Source organism: Lithobates pipiens, unplaced genomic scaffold (genome assembly GCF_037356315.1).
Source record: "Lithobates pipiens isolate NorthernLeopardFrog02 unplaced genomic scaffold, aLitPip1_a1.2 Scaffold_13, whole genome shotgun sequence".
NCBI classification, from domain to species: Eukaryota; Metazoa; Chordata; class Amphibia; order Anura; family Ranidae; genus Lithobates; species Lithobates pipiens.
In genome coordinates, this window is record NW_027507718.1 from 388,413,146 (window position 1) to 388,433,029 (window position 19,884).

The 19,884-nt window shown below is 40.8% G+C and overlaps 1 protein-coding gene across 23 annotated transcripts in view; it reads right to left on the bottom strand.

Annotated features, from left to right (window-relative positions):
- The window catches only part of SORBS2 (sorbin and SH3 domain containing 2), a 423,222-nt gene that overhangs the window by 59,933 nt on the left and 343,405 nt on the right, over positions 1-19,884 (bottom strand). For 13 of the 23 annotated variants that reach the window (XM_077477325.1, XM_077477322.1, XM_077477330.1 and 10 more), the window contains 5 exons: positions 19,283-19,341; positions 13,172-13,347; positions 10,947-12,521; positions 9,146-9,231; positions 2,925-2,965 (listed from right to left, as the gene is read on the bottom strand). In XM_077477325.1, the coding sequence (XP_077333451.1) occupies positions 2,925-2,965; positions 9,146-9,231; positions 10,947-12,521; positions 13,172-13,347; positions 19,283-19,341 (1,937 nt within the window). The remainder of the gene's footprint in view (positions 1-2,924; positions 2,966-9,145; positions 9,232-10,946; positions 12,522-13,171; positions 13,348-19,282; positions 19,342-19,884) is intronic. The other 10 variants (XM_077477344.1, XM_077477340.1, XM_077477341.1 and 7 more) reach the window with 3 other exon arrangements.

Genomic DNA, 19,884 nt, shown 5'->3' on the forward strand with positions numbered 1-19,884 from the left:
TGCCCTGCAACACTCCGCAATGCCCTGCAACACTCCGCAATGCCCTGCAACACTCCGCAATGCCCTGCAACACTCCGCAATGCCCTGCAACACTCCGCAAAGCCCTGCAACACTCCGCAACGCCCTGCAACACTCCGCAACGCCCTGCAACACTCCGCAACGCCTTGCAACACTCCGCAACACCCTGCAACACCCTGCAACACCCTGCAACACCCTGCAACACCCTGCAACACCCTGCAACACCCTGCAACACTCTGCAACACTCCGCAATACCCTGCAACACTCTGCAACACCCGCCAATACCCTGCAACACTCTGCAATGCTCTGCAACCCCCGCCGATACCCTGCAACACTCTGCAATGCTCTGCAACACCCGCCAATACCCTGCAACACTCTGCAATGCTCTGCAACACCCGCCAATACCCTGCAATGCTCTGCAACGCCATGCTCTGAGATACCCAGCCATAGTCGGTGATACCCTGCAATACCCAGCCATAGACATCTCCCGCCGCCCTCCGCCCTCCGGTGCTTCTACCGAATCGCTAATACGATCAAAGCCAGAATCTTTTTTTTTTTTTTTCAGGCTTCCCAGCTTAGAGGTGAGATGTGGGGTCTTATTGACCCCACATCTCACTGTAAAGAGGACCTGTCATGCCATATTCCTATTACAAGGGATGTTTACATTCCTTGTAATAGGAATAAAAGTGATCAAAAAAATTATTTTTGGGGAAAAAAATGTCAAACTAAAATAAATAAAGTAAAATGAACAATAAAAAAAAATGTTTTTTTTAAAGCGCCCCTGTCCCCATGTGCTCGCATGCAGAAGCGAACGCATACGTAAGTCCCGCCCACATATGAAAACGGTATTCAAACCACACATGTGAGATATCGCTGCGAACGTTAGAGCGTGAGAAATAATTCTAGCCCTAGACCTCCTCTGTAACTCAAAACATATAACCAGTAAAAAAAAATTAAATCGTCGCCTATGGGGATTTTTAAGTAGCGACGTTTGCCGCCATTCCACGAGCGTGTGCAATTTTGAAGAGTGACATATTAGGTATCCATTTACTCAGCGTAACTTCATCTTTCACATTATGCAAAAATTGGGCTAACTTTACTGTGTTTTTTTTTGTTTTTTTTAAGCACAAAACTGTTTTTTTTCCCAAAAAAAGCATTCGAAAAATTACTGCGCAAATACTGTGCGAGATAAAAAGTTGCAAAGACCACCATTGTATTCTCCAGGGTGTTTGCTAAAAAAACATATATAATGTTTTGGAGTTCTATGTAATTTTCTAGCAAATAAATGATGATTTTTACATGTAGGAGAGAAATGTCAGAATTGTCCTGGGTGCTCCAGAACACCTGATGGCGCTCCATACATGTTGGGCCTCTGTATGTGGCCACGCTGTGTAAAAGTCTCACACATGTGGTATCATCATACTCGGGAGTAATAGCAGAATGTGTTTTGGGGTGTAATTTGTGGTATGCATATGCTGTGTGTGAGAAATAACCTGATAATATGACAATTTTGTGAAAAAAAATAAAAAAGTAAAAAGAATCTTGATTTTGCAAAGAATTGTGGGAAAAAATGACAACTTCAAAAAACTCATCATGCCTCTTACTAAATACCTTGGAATGTCTTCTTTCCAAAAAGGGGTCATTTGGGGGGTATTTGTACTTTTCTGGCATGTTAGGGTCTCAAGAATTGAAATAGGCCGTCAGTACTTCAGGTGTGATCAATTTTCAGATATTGGCACCATAGCTTGTGGACTCTATAACTTTCACAAAGACCAAATAATATCCACCAATTTGTACTTATTTTTACCAAAGATATGTAGTGGTAGAAATTTTGGCCAAAATTTATGAAGAAAAAATTACTAATCTGCTAAATTTTCTAACAGAAACAAAGAAAAATTCGTTTTTTTACAGAATTTTCGGTATTTTTTCTTTTATAGCACAAAAAATAAAAAACCCAGCGGTGATTAAATACCACCAAAAGAAAGCTCTATTTGTGTGAAAAAAAGGACAAAAATTTCATATAGGTCCAGTGTTGCATGACTGAGTAATTGTCATTCAAAATGCGAGAGCACCGAAAGCTGAAAATTGGTCTGGTTATTAAGGGTGTTTAAGTGCCCAGTGGTCAAGTGGTTAAGCAATTACCGTAGTTATCCTTTAAAAAAAATAAAGATTTTGGAACATTTGTTGCAGGTTTCGTTTGAGCATGTTAACATACATTTTTATTTAAGCATGTGCACATACAGTATTATTCTGTAGAGCAGTGCTCTCCAAACTGCAGCCCGAGGGTTGGAAGCAGCCCTTTTCTCCCTTTTAACCGGTCCTTTGAGCACTGTTCCTCCCACTGTTTTGAGGCGCTATTCCGAACACTGGCACCAGCTGTAATGCAAAACTCCTCCAACTGCCACCAACGATGGGGCAATGTTCCTCCCACTAATATCAATGATGGGCACTATTCCATTCACTGAAACCAATAGCGGGGCACTATTCTTCCCAACTGATAGCTATGATTGGGCACTATTCTTCCCACTGACACCAACGATGCTATTTCTCCTGGTAATATCAATGATGGGGCACTATTCCTCCCACTGATGCCAATAAAGAGATACTATTCCTCCTCCTACTGACCACAGGTACTGTGCGACTGAACACCAACATGTTGTTTGCTTCCACTGATGCTGATCCTGGGACATTTTAGCCACCCCGACTGGCTACAATCTGGCCCTCCGAAAGTCTGAAGGACAGTAAACTGGCCCTTTGTTTTGGAAAGTTTGGAGGCCCCTGCTGTACAGTATAGAAAGTTGTAGTATACAACTGGTTAAATATAAAGTAATGATAATAGTAAGAAGCATATATTATGCTGTGAATCATGTCAATTGCTGTAGTTTATATAGCAGCAGAGGACTTACTTTGCTGTCTGGGCCTTGAAGTCATACACAGCTCTTGCAGCCTGCACACACAAAGGTGACAAAAAGGAATAAGCAGTTAGTATGGGCTGATGTTTTGCAAGTTGCTCTCCCATGTGTACAGTTTACTAAGAGCATACATTTACCCATGTTAGATAGAAAAAACAAAACAAAAAAAACACAACTTACAGTAAATATTTTTATTTGCTGCTTATAGAGAATTTGTGCAGATGTTCTAATAACTGGTCATAAAACATACACACAAACAATTGTGATTGCCCTATGGGGTTTTGTGTACTTGGTAAAGGAATCTGCTCAAATATAGAAATCTACACAAGTCTTAATATATGTAGACTTTCTAGTATAGTCTCTATACAAAAAATCCCACACCTATTAGACATGTGCAATTCGTTTCAGTCCGTATATAAATTTGGACACATTTTTGGTTATTCTTGAATAAAATAGTAACGAATAGTAACGAATTTCATTGAAATTAATTTATTTTAATTTCGTATATTCATTTTCTGACGATTCCAAATTTTCAGAACAATTTGAATTAGGATCGGTCGAAAAATGTTTGACTGATTCAAAGTCTGTGTGAATAGCTGGTTAAGGAGCAGGCAGGAAAGCTGGCCGATGCGTCCTTAACAACCAATGACTTATCAGCTGTCAGCAGGCTTCCCCACTGACAAAGAAATGTAACCATAATAATGGCAATGAAAAATGCAAAAAAAACAAACAAACCATGCCACAAAAAAAAGCCATGGGGTCCCTCCAAAATCCATACCAATTCCTCATCCGAGCATGCAGCCAAGAACAAGCGCACCCCTCTTTAACCATACCAGGCCACATAGCCTTAACATGGGAGGTACTTTGATACCTCCCAAAGCACTTTGTCCCCATGTTAACCATCTGGCCTGGTGGTTGTGGGGGTCTATGGGCAGGGGCTTATCTTAATTTGTAAGATTCACGCCCCCCCCCATGTGAATGAGCATGGGGTACATTGTACCCCTATTCATTCACCAAAAAAAAGAAATAAAAACACAGAGAAAGTTTTTGACAAGTCCTTTATTAAAAAAACAAAAACAAAAAAAATGTGTCCCCTGAAGTAGAGCCAACATCAATCATGATGCCTGCTGCTCCAGTACTTAAATAGCTAAGGGGCAGGCCACGGCGTCATCATCATTACCCTTAAATTTTTAAGAAGTGTCAGACGACGGGAGCAGAACCGTTTCTTTTTTGGGGGGGGGGGGTGGTTTCATGTCGGCGGTAGAGACGGACATCATGATTGATGTTGGATCTACTTCTGGGAAAATTTTTATTGTTAGGAGTTTTTTTTTTTTTTTTTTAATAAAGGACTTGTCAAAAACTCTCTGTGTATTTATTTACTTTTTACACTTTTTTTGGTGAATGAGTAGGGGTACTATGTACCCCATAATCATTCACATGGGGGTGGGATCTGGGGGCCCCCTTGTTAAAGGGGGTTTCTAGATTCCAATGAGTCCCCGCACCCTCACAACTACCGGGCCAGGGTTGTGGGGAAGAGGCCCTTTTCCCCATCAACATGGGGACAAAGGTGCTTTGGGGGGGCAGAGCCTCCCCTGCCCCAAAGCATGTTAAGAGCATGTGGCCTGGTATGGTTCAGAAGGGGGTGGGGTACTCGCTCATTCCCCCTCCCTTTCCTGGCCTGCCAGGCTGCATGCTCGGATAATGGTCTGGTATGGATTTATGGGGGCCCAAGCCGTTTGTTTTCTAATTACTTTGACTTTTTTTCCCTGCATTTTATATTGCTGCCATTCTTTTGTTTCCATTTCAGCTGTCAGCGGGGGAAGCCCACTGATAGCTGAGGAGTATTCAGTTGTTAAGAACATAGTGGCCGGCATCCCGGCCTGCTCCTTAACAAGCACCTATTCTTCATACAGAATTTCTATCGGTTGATAATTTTTTCGACCGATCCAAATTCAAATCGTTCCGAAAATTTTGAATTTAAAAATTGTTCCGAAGATGTGAAACATTTTAAAATGAATAAACAAAACAAAAGTAAAGGAAATTAAACTAAACTAACAAACTTCAAAACAAATCAAACGAAATTAGTAACATAACAAATCTATCCAAAACAAATCTTTCTGTTCTGCACATGTCTAACACCTACATTTTTCAAATATTTACTAACACAATCAATAATTGCAGTCAAATGCCTTTCTTCACATGAATTAAAGCATGGGTAAATCATATGACAAACACTCTTCTTCTTAACCCAATATATATATATACACACACACACATATACCAACATAGGGGTCAGTTAGGCAAATTTGAGGGGCTATGGGCCCCTTGGCTTGAAACCCCAGGGCTGAGCCCAAGAGAACTTATTATAATGGGACTTCTACAATGTCCGGCTGGATAAATGTATCCAATGGGCTCTATATTGTTTAACCCATTTTTCATATCCCCATTTTGATTGATGTACTGTGCAACTGATGCATCAAGGTAAAGTTATGGTATGGTGCAACCAAAATTCTCAATGTGGTAGAACTGAATGTAGATTGTTTACTTGCTTTATGGCGACTTACTGGATTGTTCTGTTTTTTTGTCTGTTTATTTTCAATAAAACCTTTTCTGATAAAAAAAAAAAAAAAATAGAAATTATTGTTCCCAACTGCCTATTTTGCAAGGCTAGCATGTTTGCCATGTTATTACATGGCTCACAATGGGTCCTGATGGTGTTTATCTCAGAGTTGTCAAAGTAGTAATTTTAGGTGTATAAAGGTGGCCATACACTATACAACATATATTTGTAAATCTCCTTTAGGTCTGCCATCAATTATGCAATTATGTAGTGCACGGGCCTGCCTGATTGGATATAGAGTGATTGGCTAGATAGGCGTTTCCTCCTACTATAGAAATTTGGTAAATCTAAAGGAGATTGTACAATCAGATTATATAGTGTATGGCCATGTTTATACACTTAAAATAAATTACAAGTTGCGCTTTCAGCGCCATTAATTGGTAATGGCACTCCAAACACAGAAGCAAACACACATTTTCCCATGTAAAAAAATGAGTGGCACATGCTACAAAAAACACGCAACTCACAGAACGCCAACATGTCCCATAAGCCACATATAGCACAGCCCATTTAAATCAATGATCTGCCCTATGTCACAGGAAAAATGAACCACAAAATGTTCGCTCCCACTATGCTAAATGTGAATGGGGACTGAAAGTGAAATTGGTGCGATAACACAAGAACAATGAGGCTCCATTCACATGTGCGCTTCCTTGCATTTGTGCTGCACCAAAGATCGCAGTAAAAAAACGCATCAAGCTCCGCTCTAAAAAAAAGTTCTGTAGTTTCTTTGGGGTGATTACTGTGTGTGGGGCAGCCCATTCAGTTGGATTGATTGCCCTGTGTGTGATGAGTGAAAATGCTCCAAAATACCTCCCCACCTCGCTAATAAAAAAATAAAAAATAAACGCATGTGGGAATGCGAGTTCCCGTTATGCAGAGATGTGATAGGGGCTTGACAGTGTTTCTGTCCATTCTCTTCAATGTACTTGTATAAAGATGGCCATACACTATGCAATCTGATTGGGTATTGTGAGAAGGTTGATCACTGATTGATTGCATTTCATTTCAAAAACATGCAGCTGGGAAAGGGAGGGTGATGATGCAGGGTGTGTGCTAATGAGATCAGCTGGTCAACTCCTTCCTGTGTCATGACCTACAGTCTGTAAGGAGGTAAGACAGAAGCAATAGATATGCTTGGAATCATTGATGGAGGACAGTAAGGTACATGTCTGTAGATTTTATGGAAAGCTTTGATATTTTTGCAAAAAAGTACATGAACGCTATATTGGTGCATAGGGGAGCTGGAATTTAGAAGGAAAAAAAAGGTGAACTTAGCCTTTAACTAAAGATTAAGTAGACCAGGCATGTCTATTTGTTGATGACACAAAGGTGTGCAATAGAGGTGTTTGGTCAAAACAGTGGAAGGTTCAGTTCAATGATTCTAAACGCAAAATAATTGTGGGAAATTATCGTCTGACATACTACATTATTGTGGATGTACTGTTGGCCACAGACTTTGGGGGGTACTTATTTCATATGATTGCAAAATTTGCAATTAGCAAAGTGTAGCCTGGCAGTGGAGCAAACAAAAAAATTCTGGGACCCTTCTACATATGTTGTACTTGTTAATCTGCAGCCCTCTCTTTCCTACAGTCTTCTAAAACACATTTTGCACATAATCTCTCAGCTTTGAAAAGCAGGGGTTGGGGATATAAAGTCACACACTACAGAGCTTAGTGAGGGGAGCTCTGAGCCCTGATTGAAGGGAAGCGACCCCACCCCCCACTCAAGGAACATGGGGAACATAAACAGCAGTGGCTGTTCTCCCCAGCAACAATTATCTCTGAGAGTCATGAAAAGCCGTCAGAAGTGACTAATGCAGATAATAGAGGAAAGAGGCAGCAGAAAGAAATAAAAAAAAAAGGGAAACCATCTGCTCACTAAAGTGTAAACACTGCACCACAGATTGTCAGTGCATATGTCGATGCAGTGTCCCTAATATTACTGACCCACCAGTTAGGTGCGGTCTCTGTCACTCAAAGGGTCAGGAATTAGAGTTTCCCTGAAAAGGGAGTCATAGGGGGACCAAGCAGCCTAAATAGGGAAAATCTTTATTGCACAAAAAAAATTCAAATTTATAGAGACTGGGTCCCATCACCAACACCTGAATAAAAAATGAGACAACATCTATTAAGAACATTACGTCACATCAGGCTGCAAGAACACATAATATGCACAGATATAAAGTAAATCCCCGCATGTGAGGCAGAGAGTGGGGATATAGTGGGCACTTAAATCCTGGTACCAAATATGTTCAGGATATGCGCATACCACCACACTGTCTGCCAGATACCCCCTAAACTAGGGAATGAGTTATGTGTACAGTGAGGACTTGGGTACTGAATAAATTGGTCCAGGAGGTGTACGTTTGATGAACATGTACTCTTCATGGGAAAAGCACCAGTATGTAGTAAACTGTTGCTACATTGGCATCAATTAGCTTAACACAGTCCTTAGTCCAGCGCTGCTGACACAGATCATACTGTATGATCAATAGTTAATTAGTGAGAAAGTCTGAGTTTTGGGTAGTAGCCATAGATCCATACTGAAAGCAGCAGGTAGCTAGTGAGTAATCAGTAGGACACAAGACCACTCACCCAACCGAAAGAAACAAGACTCTCTTGATTCCTAGGCATCCCGGATGATTCCATTGCTGATATCCTGGTATGAGATCTCACACTGCTCGAATCTGGTCAGTCCTGGGACTCACTTCTCACCCAGGTGTCCTCAGACTTTCTCACTGATTAACTATTGATCATACGGTTTGACCTGTGCATATTATGTGTGCTTGCAGCCTGATCTGACGTAATGTTCTTAATAGACAATGTTGTCTCATTTTTAGCTTTATTCAGGTGTTGGTGATGGGACCCAGTCTCTGTAAATCTGACATTTTTTTGTGCAATAAAAATTTTCCCCATTTAAAGTGGTTGTAAACCCTTACAAACCACTCTGACCTACAGGTAAGCCTAGATTAAGGCTTACCTGTAGGTCCAAGAAATATCTCCTAAACCGTCACGGTTTAGGAGATATTTGCCAAAACACAGGCACCGCTGTCAACGGCGATATCCCGCGAGTGGCGGCTCCGATGCGCATGCGCGGGAGTGACGTCATCGCGGCTTCGTCGAATGACAGTGCCGGAGCAGCGAGACCCACCGAGAAGATGGAGGCTCCGTACACAAGGGGACAGAGGTGACTTCGCTGGCTCCTGTGTCAGGTAAGTGACACATAATGGACTACTATGCGATGCATAGTAGTCCATTATGCTTTACCTTTGCAGGGAATCAAAGAGGAAGTAAACCCATCAGGGTTTACTTCCTCTTTAAGCTGCTTGGTCCGCCTGTGACTTCCTTTTTCAGGGAAACTCTAATTCCTAACCCTTTTTATTAGCAGCAGAAAAAAAAATCACACTCAGTGCTTTGGATACAGACAAGTACACCATATAGAAGAATGTGCTTTGTTCATATTTATTGCCTGAGGTTTACAACCAATTTAGTAATGTTTTCTTCATTCTAAAGCTCAGTAAACATCAGAAGCCCTGTAGTTGTTTTGACATCACACCTGCCCATGATCTGAAGTATAGCTAGTGTGTTACCTCCTTCTCTTGCGCTCCCCTCCTTGCTGAACTCCTGCTTACATCAGTGAAAGCTGAGGAATAATTCCGGGGAGATTCTTGGTCTGCTAGAAAACAAATAATTTAAATTTTTACTGAATTCATGAAAATTGATTTTGATGTATTGTGTATCAAGCCCAATTTAAAAGTAGCGTTACCTTTGAAAATAATCTGCCTTATACTATACTACAGATGTCTCCAAAGCTACTGATATATTTTAAGCAAGTGACATAACTGCAGACCCTTCTGATACAAAATAGGTATGCTGATCCTACCCTTGCTGCAGAGACATTCAATACATTCCAAAAGAATGACTTCATTGCAGACCTCCCTGGGAGAGAAGCATCAGCTGACAAGCACAGAGTGGCAGAATATTCATTAGCAAAGTCCATTCACATGTATTTAGGGTAGGATTTATGCCAAGCAAAGCTGCACAGATGAGAAGTTACAAGTTGTACACAGATGGACACAATACAGAAGAGCCATGCTTTACTCACATGCATGAAATGACTCTGCATGCAATACAATGATGCATGGTTAAATAGCATTGTGATCATACATACTTTTCCTGTTTATTTTCAGGTATATCAATATAAAAAAAAATGGACGTTACCTAATATTTATTGCCTTGGAGTATGGCAAGATCTGTTTACTGCCTAATAAGATTATTACTGTAGTTGGTATGAAATCTTTAGCCTGCTTGAAAAACCAAACCACTGGTATCGGGACTAATAAATTCCACATAAAATAATACAAATATGAAAAAGAAAATGTATCTCATTGTATAATTATATAATTCTTTTGTTTCGCCTCTATAAATAATTTATATATAAAAAAGAAAATAACTCACTCAGATATGCTGAAATGATTTAATATAGTGCTTGCTCAATTCTTCAATCATAACTTGATTTTCTTATATTTTACACTAACATTACATATGTAACTGTCCCACAAAACATCAAAATAAATAGGTTATATAGAACTGGTAAAAATGAGAGCAGGCAGTGATGCTTGTTTGGAAGTAGAGATGAAGAGAAAGTGGTAAAAAACAAAACAAAAACACTAATAAAATGCCTGAGCAGCAAGTAAATGTTAACGCGAAAATACTTAAAGTCTTACTAAACCCAGGACCCCGCATTCACTATATCTGGTCTCCCACTGTACACAGAACATGGAAATGCAATTATTTTAGTAAATATAAACTGCTAAATGCCTTTTCTCAGCAGTATATAGCAGTCTTGTGACTTCTATCAGTGTCTGGTTAAAGTTTGTAGGAGGAGTTTTCATTCTCCTCTGACTGTCCTATGAGGCTGCATGACCCCTGACCCTCTGTCTGGAAAGTGCTGATTGGTCCTGTGCTGATCAAAAAAACCTCTCTAGCAACACATACCAAAATAAGCATGTGCAGAGTGCCGCCAATGCCCTTTTCTATCCCCAGATGGTTTGGGGACTGTGGAAGAAGGGGGGGATCAGAAAAAAAAGGATCAAACTGCCTTTTTACATAATGCCGAGGAGTAATCCCTAAGTTTCCACAGTAAGTATAACAAGCATGCTTTACTGCATATACAGACTGATTTTACTGTTGTGGGTTTAGTAACACTTTAAGTTCAATCTGGTCCAAAATGTAAGATGCTTAGACTATAAAGTCCTACTTCATCTCTAATTCACAAATGGAATGGCTGTGGATGTTCTAATTCTGCGGTGCAAGTTTCCACATTTTCAGACATTATGAAATGGCTCAAGATGAATGTATATAAATTAAGGAAATATTATACTGAAGCACCTTGAAAGCAGTATGGGCTATCTGAAGAGTTGTTGTTGGTTGCATCCACATCCTGGTAAGAGGCACTGATAGGCAATCTTCCACAATCATCCTGGTAGGGAGGGTAATGAATAGCACCATCCTGAGGCAGCTGGTAGTATGACGTATTAGCAGTATTAAATGGAAACGTTTTTAAAGAAGAATTTCTTTCTGGAACATCTGGAAGAAGCTCACTAATAAGTCTGTGGAGTATACTGTTATCGGGCAAGCTCCCACGTCTTTTCTCTGCTTTTATTTGGTCACAGATATCCTGAAGTGCAGAGTCCAGAGCTTCAAACACAGATGCTTTACATCGGCTCTTTTCAGATTGCCTCTTGGGTGTAGAGGTTTTTTTCCTACGAAAAGGCACTGGACTAACAAGAAAAGCAATTTTGGAAAGGCCTGAATCTGTTTCCCGTTTTCCCGAGGATTCGCTTTTCTCCTGTTTAGCCCTCTCATGTTTTAACATGGTGGTGAAACGTGTATATGAAGCTGGACATCGTCCTTTGCAAGAGCTGATAAGGTTCCTGTGGTGATGGTGATGATGATGGTGGTGGTGATGGTGATGTCCAGACCCATAAAAGCTTTCAGAGGACGTAAAGGAATAATGGTCAAAATCACTCTCACTGCAAAAAGATGATCCTTCAATTTGTATAAAGTCACTTAGGTCTGAAACAACTGCATCAGGATCACTGTCTGATAATTCAGCATGTGACTGTGGAATCTGGTCACTTGTAACCTCAATGTGAACAGGAACCAAAGATTTTGTTTTTCCATTGTGCTGTACCTGAGGTATATGTCTATCTGGAGTGTCTTCATCCAGCAAAGATTCAATGGAAAACCTACGTTTAGGACATGAACTTCTGGTGGAAATATCTAAGCTTACTGCAGACAGCATCTCTTCTCCAAGGTTTGGCATAGATTTGGATTTCTGGATAAGCTGCTCAAATTCTGATATTCTGACTGGAACCATATCTCTTGGCACTTCTTCTGATATAGTTCTCCAGCTAGCAAATATACCTTTTTGTTGTTCCTGCTCATACTGCATTATTCGAGACTTAACGGAGCAAATGACTTCAGAGGTCATTAAGTCTTTGCGGTTTATGCGGTGCATTTTCTTATACAGTTTTAGGAAACCTGGTGTGTCATGAGCAGACCTGTGGCGAACCCTGGACTTGTTAGCACCACAGCCTTCAGAAGAAAATGTATTACCCCAAGCCAAGGGACTATTCTGCTTTGACTTATCATCACATAACAAAGAACCCATGCTTTCAGATTTGGTCTGGGTATTGGAGAAACTGTTGTGATCTTCTGTTAGTAAGTCATCACAACTCCTAGACTTCATTTTTGGTGATGCAGTTTCCTCTGTGCTGCTCCACACCTCTGCATTCTGCCGAGTCATTTGCCAGCCATTCTTAAAGCTGATTGAACGCTTTGTATCATCAGGTACAGCTAAATGATAACTATAGCCACTACCATAATCTAGCGATTTTGAGGCGTTTGGATTGTGAACAGAGTAAGTGAAGAGGGGGGGATACATTCTGTTAATATCCCCACCTTTAGAATCCAAAGAGCAGCATGGTAAGAAAGAGATATTTCCAGAAATTAACAGACTGACAGCAAAAGATAAAGTATTAGTAACAAAGTGAAACATGAAAAGGTAAAGAAGCATCTAAAAGGGCACAACCCTAGTGTATGATACAAACTCAATAAGCTTATACACCATTCTACACTCAAGTAATGCTGGTTGTTAAAGAGAGTTTTTATGTCATGCCATTTTTCTCTCAACATCAGAAATGGCTAAATACACATATTGTTTAGTAAGCTTCTAGCAGTTGCATAGGCTTTATAATGAGAAGTCAGGTAAATACTTAGTCTTTCCCAGATGAAAATACTACTAGATCCTACTGCATATGGTAGAGCATGTTTTCTATAAACTATCTTCAAAGACAATAAAAGTACTAGCTGCACTGACAGAATATAATATATAAAAGCAAATTATGTTTCCATTTCACCATTATATATTCAAAATATAGAGGCTGCGTGTTATACTGCAATAATCTAAAATTCAATGTGTTTTGTTTCAATGCATGTGTACATCTACACCACAAGATGGCGATATTGCAGTTTTAATTTCTTAAAAGCTACTTGCAGGTTGCCATTGTGGTATAACAAGTACGATACTGTAAGAATAACAACTTTTATACCTTTTGATCTCGATGGAGATGGTGGTGAAGAGTTAATAAGTTGTTTCCTCAGAGTGTTCGTGCCTTGAACCCCTGTCCGGCTTAGGCTGTGTCTGCTTGTATTCTGGTCACTGTGTGCTCTCTGATGGCCTACACTGGGCTCAGACTTCCGTCTCTTCCTGTAGTCGCTTGCAGAGCTTCAAACAAACAACAAATAATATTTAACTTTTTATTTGCGGTCTCACTGCAGCATTTTTTCGTCAGCATATTTAAGCAGAATGCATGCTTGTGGTATGTTTCATTTTCCTTTCACTACTTTAGGTTTATGCATTGTGAAGCTTGGCCTGTATCCAAGGCTCACTCCCAAAAATCAATATGAACCTGAGGAACAATCAGAGCGTGACATTGCAGCTTCCTAGTGCAGACTTCTTGCTGTGGGGAATGAATTCATTATAATAATGGCACAACAGTGCAGGGGCTAGGCCTACACTGATTTTAGCTCACAACTGCCCCAGAATTATCCTATTTGCTTTTGTCACTTCGCTGTCAGATATACATTTAACATATTGAATTCCAGAAAGAACATTTTGATACATTTTTTGCACTAGGAAAATGGATATATTATGGTTCATTATAGTTTTCATTTGACCTATACACATGCATTTGTGTTTCATTATTCCCAAACTAGCTTTGATATTGGCGCTATTCTGTGTGCTGCAGACATCGAAGATAATATTGTTATAATTTTGTTTATTATTAAAAGACAAGTTTGGGTTTGTTTGCTTTTTTAAAATCATACTTACGTAGGTGGATGCAACATCGATGCGATTCTACATCTGTCCCCTGCCATCTCTAAGGGTGAGAAATGAGCGATTAAACACCACTGATCACTCAGTTCTCCCAGCCGCTCTCAGCAGAGAGTAGTGAATGTCAGTCTCTGGTTCCCTGCTCTATCTCCCCCCTTCCCCTTGTGCTCACTGGAGCACTAGGCTGTGAAGGGGGCGGGAGCAGCTAACTCGGGCTCCTGGGTGGATCGTGACCATATGGTCGCAGTCTTTCCCCAGCCAGGACCGGCTTTGTGGCTTCAAACGAGCTTTGGCTGTACTTCTCCTTTATAGAAAAGTAAAGGCGTAAACACTTGAACTTCTACTGTAACCTAATACACTGATGAAAAGTCTATAGGAAGTCTATTAGAAATATAATAATGAAAGTCCATACACTAAGGGCTGTCACCATGTAGAAATAGAAGCCAGATTCCAGCAGGGCTGAAAAGTAAACAAAGGGAGAAGCACCTCTAAGTGTAAGATTAAAAACAATTTATTTGATTATCCGATCGGCAACTCACATGTGTACAGAGATCAAGGGCACATCTGTGTAAGAAGTGTCCCAAGGGATATCGTCGGTGAGAGGTCAGGTATCCTCCGCTCTTGTCTCTGAAAGGCACCAGGATCCCTGTGGAACACCACTGTGATGGAGAAACGGCCATGCGGTGGAGGAGGCCAAAGCAAGGCTTGGTGCGCATGGAGGACGTCACCAGACTGCGATGCGTTTCCGAGTATGCATGCTGCATGTGATACAGCGGCCTTGCTCCTTTCTCAAACATGATGCCGCTCAGCCACCTGTGTACCAAGCCCCGCTTTGGTCTCCTCCCCCGCAAGGCCATTTCTCCATCACATTGGTGTTCCACGAGGATCCTGGTGCCTTGAGCAGACAGGAGGGGAGGATACCCGACCTCTCACCGATGATATGCCTTGGGACCTTTCTCACACAGATGTGCCCTTTAGCTCTGTACACATGTGAGTTGCCAATCGGATGATCTAATAAATGTTGTTTTTTAATCCTACACTTAGAAGCGCTTCTCCCTTTGTTTACTTTTCAGCCCTGCTGGAATCTGGCTTCTATTTCTCCTTTACCATAGGTTCACATCTATGCGGTTGATGTCGTTTTCAGACATGATTTGAGGTACGTTTTTTATGCTTATTGTTTTTTTTTCTTTAACAAACTGTGTATAGCTGGTTGTTAAGAAATGGGCTAGCCGCTGTGTCCTTCACAACCAGTGAGTAATCATCTGGCTTTCCCACTGAAATCTGAATGTAAAAACAAGCATTCATGGAAATCGAGTGAGTGCCCTCTCCTCCTGAACCATACCTGGCCACATGCCCTCAACATGTGGGGGGTGATTTTGTGGCTGGGGGGCTCTGCTCTCCCCCCCTATGTTGTTGGGGACAATGGCCTCTTCCCCACAACCCTTGCCGGTGGTTGTGGAGGTCTGCAGGCAGGAGGCTTTTTTGAAATCTGGAAGTCCCCTTTAACAAGGGGGCCCCCATATCCTGCACCACCATGTGAATGAGTATGAGGTACCACTATCCATTCACCAAAAAAGTGTAAAAAGTGAGTAAAGACACTACACGACTTTAAAGTGAATGTAAAGCTTAGTTTTTTTGTTTTTTTAAATGACATGTCATACGTACCTCCACTCTACAGTTCATTTTGCACAGAGTGGCCTGCGAGCGAAGCCTTTTCTTTATTCTTTGGGTCTGGCAGTGCAGCAGGCTTCGTGATTGATGAAGCATCTACACTAGGGACATTGTTTTGTTTTTTCTTAAAAAAGGAATCAAAAACGTGTATGTTTACTTACTGTTTAAACTTTTTTGGTGAATAAGTAGGGATACTTTGTACCCCATACTCGTTTACACAGGGTGCAGAATCTGGGGGCCCCCTTGCTAAAGAGGGCTTCCAGATTTCGATAAGCCCCTTGCCCCCAGACCTCCACAACCACATCCCTGGTTTGTGGGGTAAGAGGTCCTTGTTCCCATCAACATGGGGACAAGGTGCTTTGGGGGGAGGTGGAGCAGATCCCCCCTACCACAAAAGCAACCCCCCATGTTGAGGGCATGTGGCCTGGTATGGTTCAGGAGGGGGAAACCCGCTGACAGCTGCTGACTCATGTTAAGAACACAGCGGCTGGTTTCTCAGTGCACGCCTTAACAACCAGCTATACAGAGTGTGATATGGGGGAATGTGAACCGCATGTAAAAAAGCAATGCATTTTAGGTGCGGGTCCACTGAAGTCTATTGCATGCAAAACGCAATCTGCTGCGGGAAGAAATTCCCTGGCCCTTTCTAAAATGCACTAAAAAATGCATAGGTGTACATTTTACCATAGCATATGAACAATGCTCATGTGCATTGAGCCATCTTCTGATTGCATTCGTTTGGATACAGGAATAAGACAGGTGCAACTGGAGCCCATTCTGACATTCACTTCATAACTCAAAGATAAAAGATTTTTCAAGAGTGGCCTTTCTCTAACCATAGCAATGGGAAAAACGGAGGATGTAGTGACCTGTCTTATGTACTGGACTATTTTCATTTGATTCTAAATTGTGTACTCTTGAGTGGATGATAAGCTAGTCACATATAACTAAACTTTGGTCATTTTTATAAATTTTGCCAACAGTTATCCAATAATAGGACCATTCTAATAGATATAAATAGGTAGGTTTACTTGTTGCCAAACTTTGTGGAAATGATTAAATCATTACAAACCAGATCGGGTCTGTAGGTTTGTTCTTAAGTTGAATCTGTTTGTAAGTCGGATCAGGAACATTTTTTAAGTGTAGCTCCAGCCAAAAAAATTATTTTTTACGTTTTTTGGATAACATAGGGAAGGGTTAACACCCTTGTAACATTTGTTTTGCTGTCTGTGTCCCTGTTCAGAAGATTTCACCTCACTTTCTGTCCCAATGACAATTGGATTTTGAACATTTTGGGTTGTTGTGGAAACAAACCTTGGTAATAAAGCTCAGTGGAGGTACCTTTTTCCCATAATAACTCTTACAGGAGAGAATTTCCCTTCCTAGGGGTAGATTTCCTCTCACTTCCTGTTGTCTTCCTCCGTTTGTAAGTACGAGTCGTTTGTAAGTTGGATGTTTATAACTAGGAGACCACCTGTATATTAAATCTTATATAAGCTTTACCATGTAAAAGGTCATTTTTAAAAACTGTGTTTACTCTTTATCATTAGAGAAGAATTTCAGGTATTGATATTTTTACATAGGTACATTGTTCCAGCTTGGATCAAGGCAACTATGGGGGTTGTTTACAAAAGGCAAATCTACTTTGCACTGCAAATGCACTTGGAAGTGCAGTCGCTCTAAATCGAAGGGGTAGATCTGAAATAAGTGGAAGCTCTGCTGATTTTATCATCCAATCATGTGCAAGATAAAATGCTGTTTTTATTTTTTCCTTGCATGTCCCCCTTGGATCTACAGCAACTTTACTTCCAAGTGTACTTTCAGTGCAAAGTGAATTTTCCTTTGTTAAATAACCCCCTATGCATATACAATACCTATGGAAGTTGGAGATCACTGTACTAGACACCACAGTTACAGTAATTTCTACTAGTTTCCACGTCTGGTGATGAGAGGCTACCCTGTTACATTGTGAACACAGGAGGTTACCCGCTTGGCATGGGCAGCATTCAGAGATCTCCTTGTATTTTCTCAATGAATGCAAAGCAATTTTTGATTGGAGGAGGTAGATAGGCAGAGAGATGATATCACGCTCTTCACCTCATTAAATCGGAATGTTTTGCATTCAATGAGAAAATGCAGAGCATTCTCTGGATGATGCCTGTTCCGAGTGGGCGGCCTCCTGTGTTTACAACGCAGGAGAGTAGCCTCTCAGCACCGGACCCAGAAGCTATTGAAAATCACTGTAGTGAGCTGGACCAATGTGCCCATTTAAAAATATCCATACTTAGATTTTTTTATTTAACCACTTAAGCCCCACACCAAAGGACCCAGCCCCTTTTTGCGATTCGGCACTGCTTCGCTTTAACTGACAATTGCGCGGTCGTGCGACGTGACTTCCAAACAAAATTGCGCCCTTTTTTCCCCACAAATAGAGCTTCCTTTTGGTGGTATTTGATCACCACTGCGGTTTTTATTTTTTGCGCCATAAACAAAAATAGAGCGACAATTTTGAAAAAAATTCAATATTTTTACTTTTGCTATAATAAATATCCCCAAAAAATATATAAACATTTTTTTTCCCTCAGTTTAGGCCGATACATATTCTTCTACATATTTTTGGTAAAAAAAAAAAAAAAAAAAAAAACCCGATTAGCGATTTATTGACTGGTTTGCGCAAAAGTTATAGCGTTTATAAAATAGGGGACAGTTTTATAGCATTTTTATAAACTTTATTATTTTTTACTAGTAATGGCGGCGATCAGCGATTTTTATTGTGAGTGCGACATTATGGCGGACACATTGGACATTTTTGACACATTTTTGGGACCATTGTCATTTATACAGCAATCAGTGCTATTTAAATGCACTGATTCCTGTGTAAATGGCACTGGCAGTGAAGGAGTTAACCACTAGGGGGCAGTGTAGGTGTTATGTATGACCTTATGTGTTTTTTATTGTAGAGGGGCATGGCCTGGCATGTGACATCACTGATCGTCCTTCCCTATAAAAGGGAACAGACGATTGGTGAGAGCCACACTAGGAAGCACGGGGAGAGGTTTGTTTACACAGACCTCTCCTCATTCTTCAGCTCTGTGACCCGATCACGGGACACCATCGGCGATCGGGTCCGCTGGTCCTGCAGCCACGGTTACGGAGCTCAGGACTGGGTCGGGAGCGCGCCGGCGGCGGCGCGCTCCCGACCCATGGCTGGGCACTTAAAGAATCACGTACCGGTACGTGATTGTGCCCAGCCATGCCATTCTGCCGACATATCGGCGTGAGGCGGTCCTTAAGCAGTTAAAGCCCATTCCAGGATTTTGTTTTACAAGCTGCACGGTCTACCAGTGTCACTATCAGGTGGTCAGCCCTGAGCAACAGTATACAGCTGACACTGTGGCAAGTGCATGCAGCTACGAAGTAGCTGAAAAAGGTTGGAAGTGATCAGCAGCACTGAGATGAAAAGAAAGATTTAAAAAAATGTGAAAAACATATTTTATAAAATAAAGGAACTTGTACCATAATACTGAATGTCAACCATTTAGGGTTCAGGTCTACTTTGGATTCTAAGCTTCTTCCTTTCTTTATGTTTTTGCCCTCATCCAATGCTCTAGTGCAACATTCCCATACATTGAATAGAGGGGCACAATATGTTTACCTTGAAGGCCTTTCCATGCCTTTGTCAACTTTGTCAACGGAGGGTTGGTATAAAGATGTCTGCAAGAAAAAAAAAAGAATTCTATTAAACACAAGAACATGGGTTGTTGTATTTTTTAAGCAATGTTTTGCAAGCTTCTAAGTGTTGAAGAAATGTAATACACATTAAAGGGGTTGTAAAGCTTCATTTTTTATTTTCTAAATAGGTTCCTTTAAGCTAGTGCATTGTTGGTTCACTTACCTTTTCCTTCAATTTACCTTCTAAATGTTTTTTTCTTTGTCTGAATTTCTCACTTCCTGTTTCTCCTCAGTAAACTTCACACCATCATCCGAGCGGTGTTTAGTCAGCCAGAACAGCTTACTGAACAGCTTACTGAGGAGGAACAGGAAGTGAGAAATTCAGACAAAGAAAAAAAAACATTTAGAAGGGAAATCGAAGGAAAAGGTAAGTGAACCAACAATGCACTAGCATAAAGGAACCTATTTAAAAAATAAAAAACGAACCTTTACAGCCCCTTTAACAAACATATTCAGTAAATAATTATTATTTTTAATTACGGTACCCTATGGTACAAGATGGACATTGATTGATCTTTTTCTAAA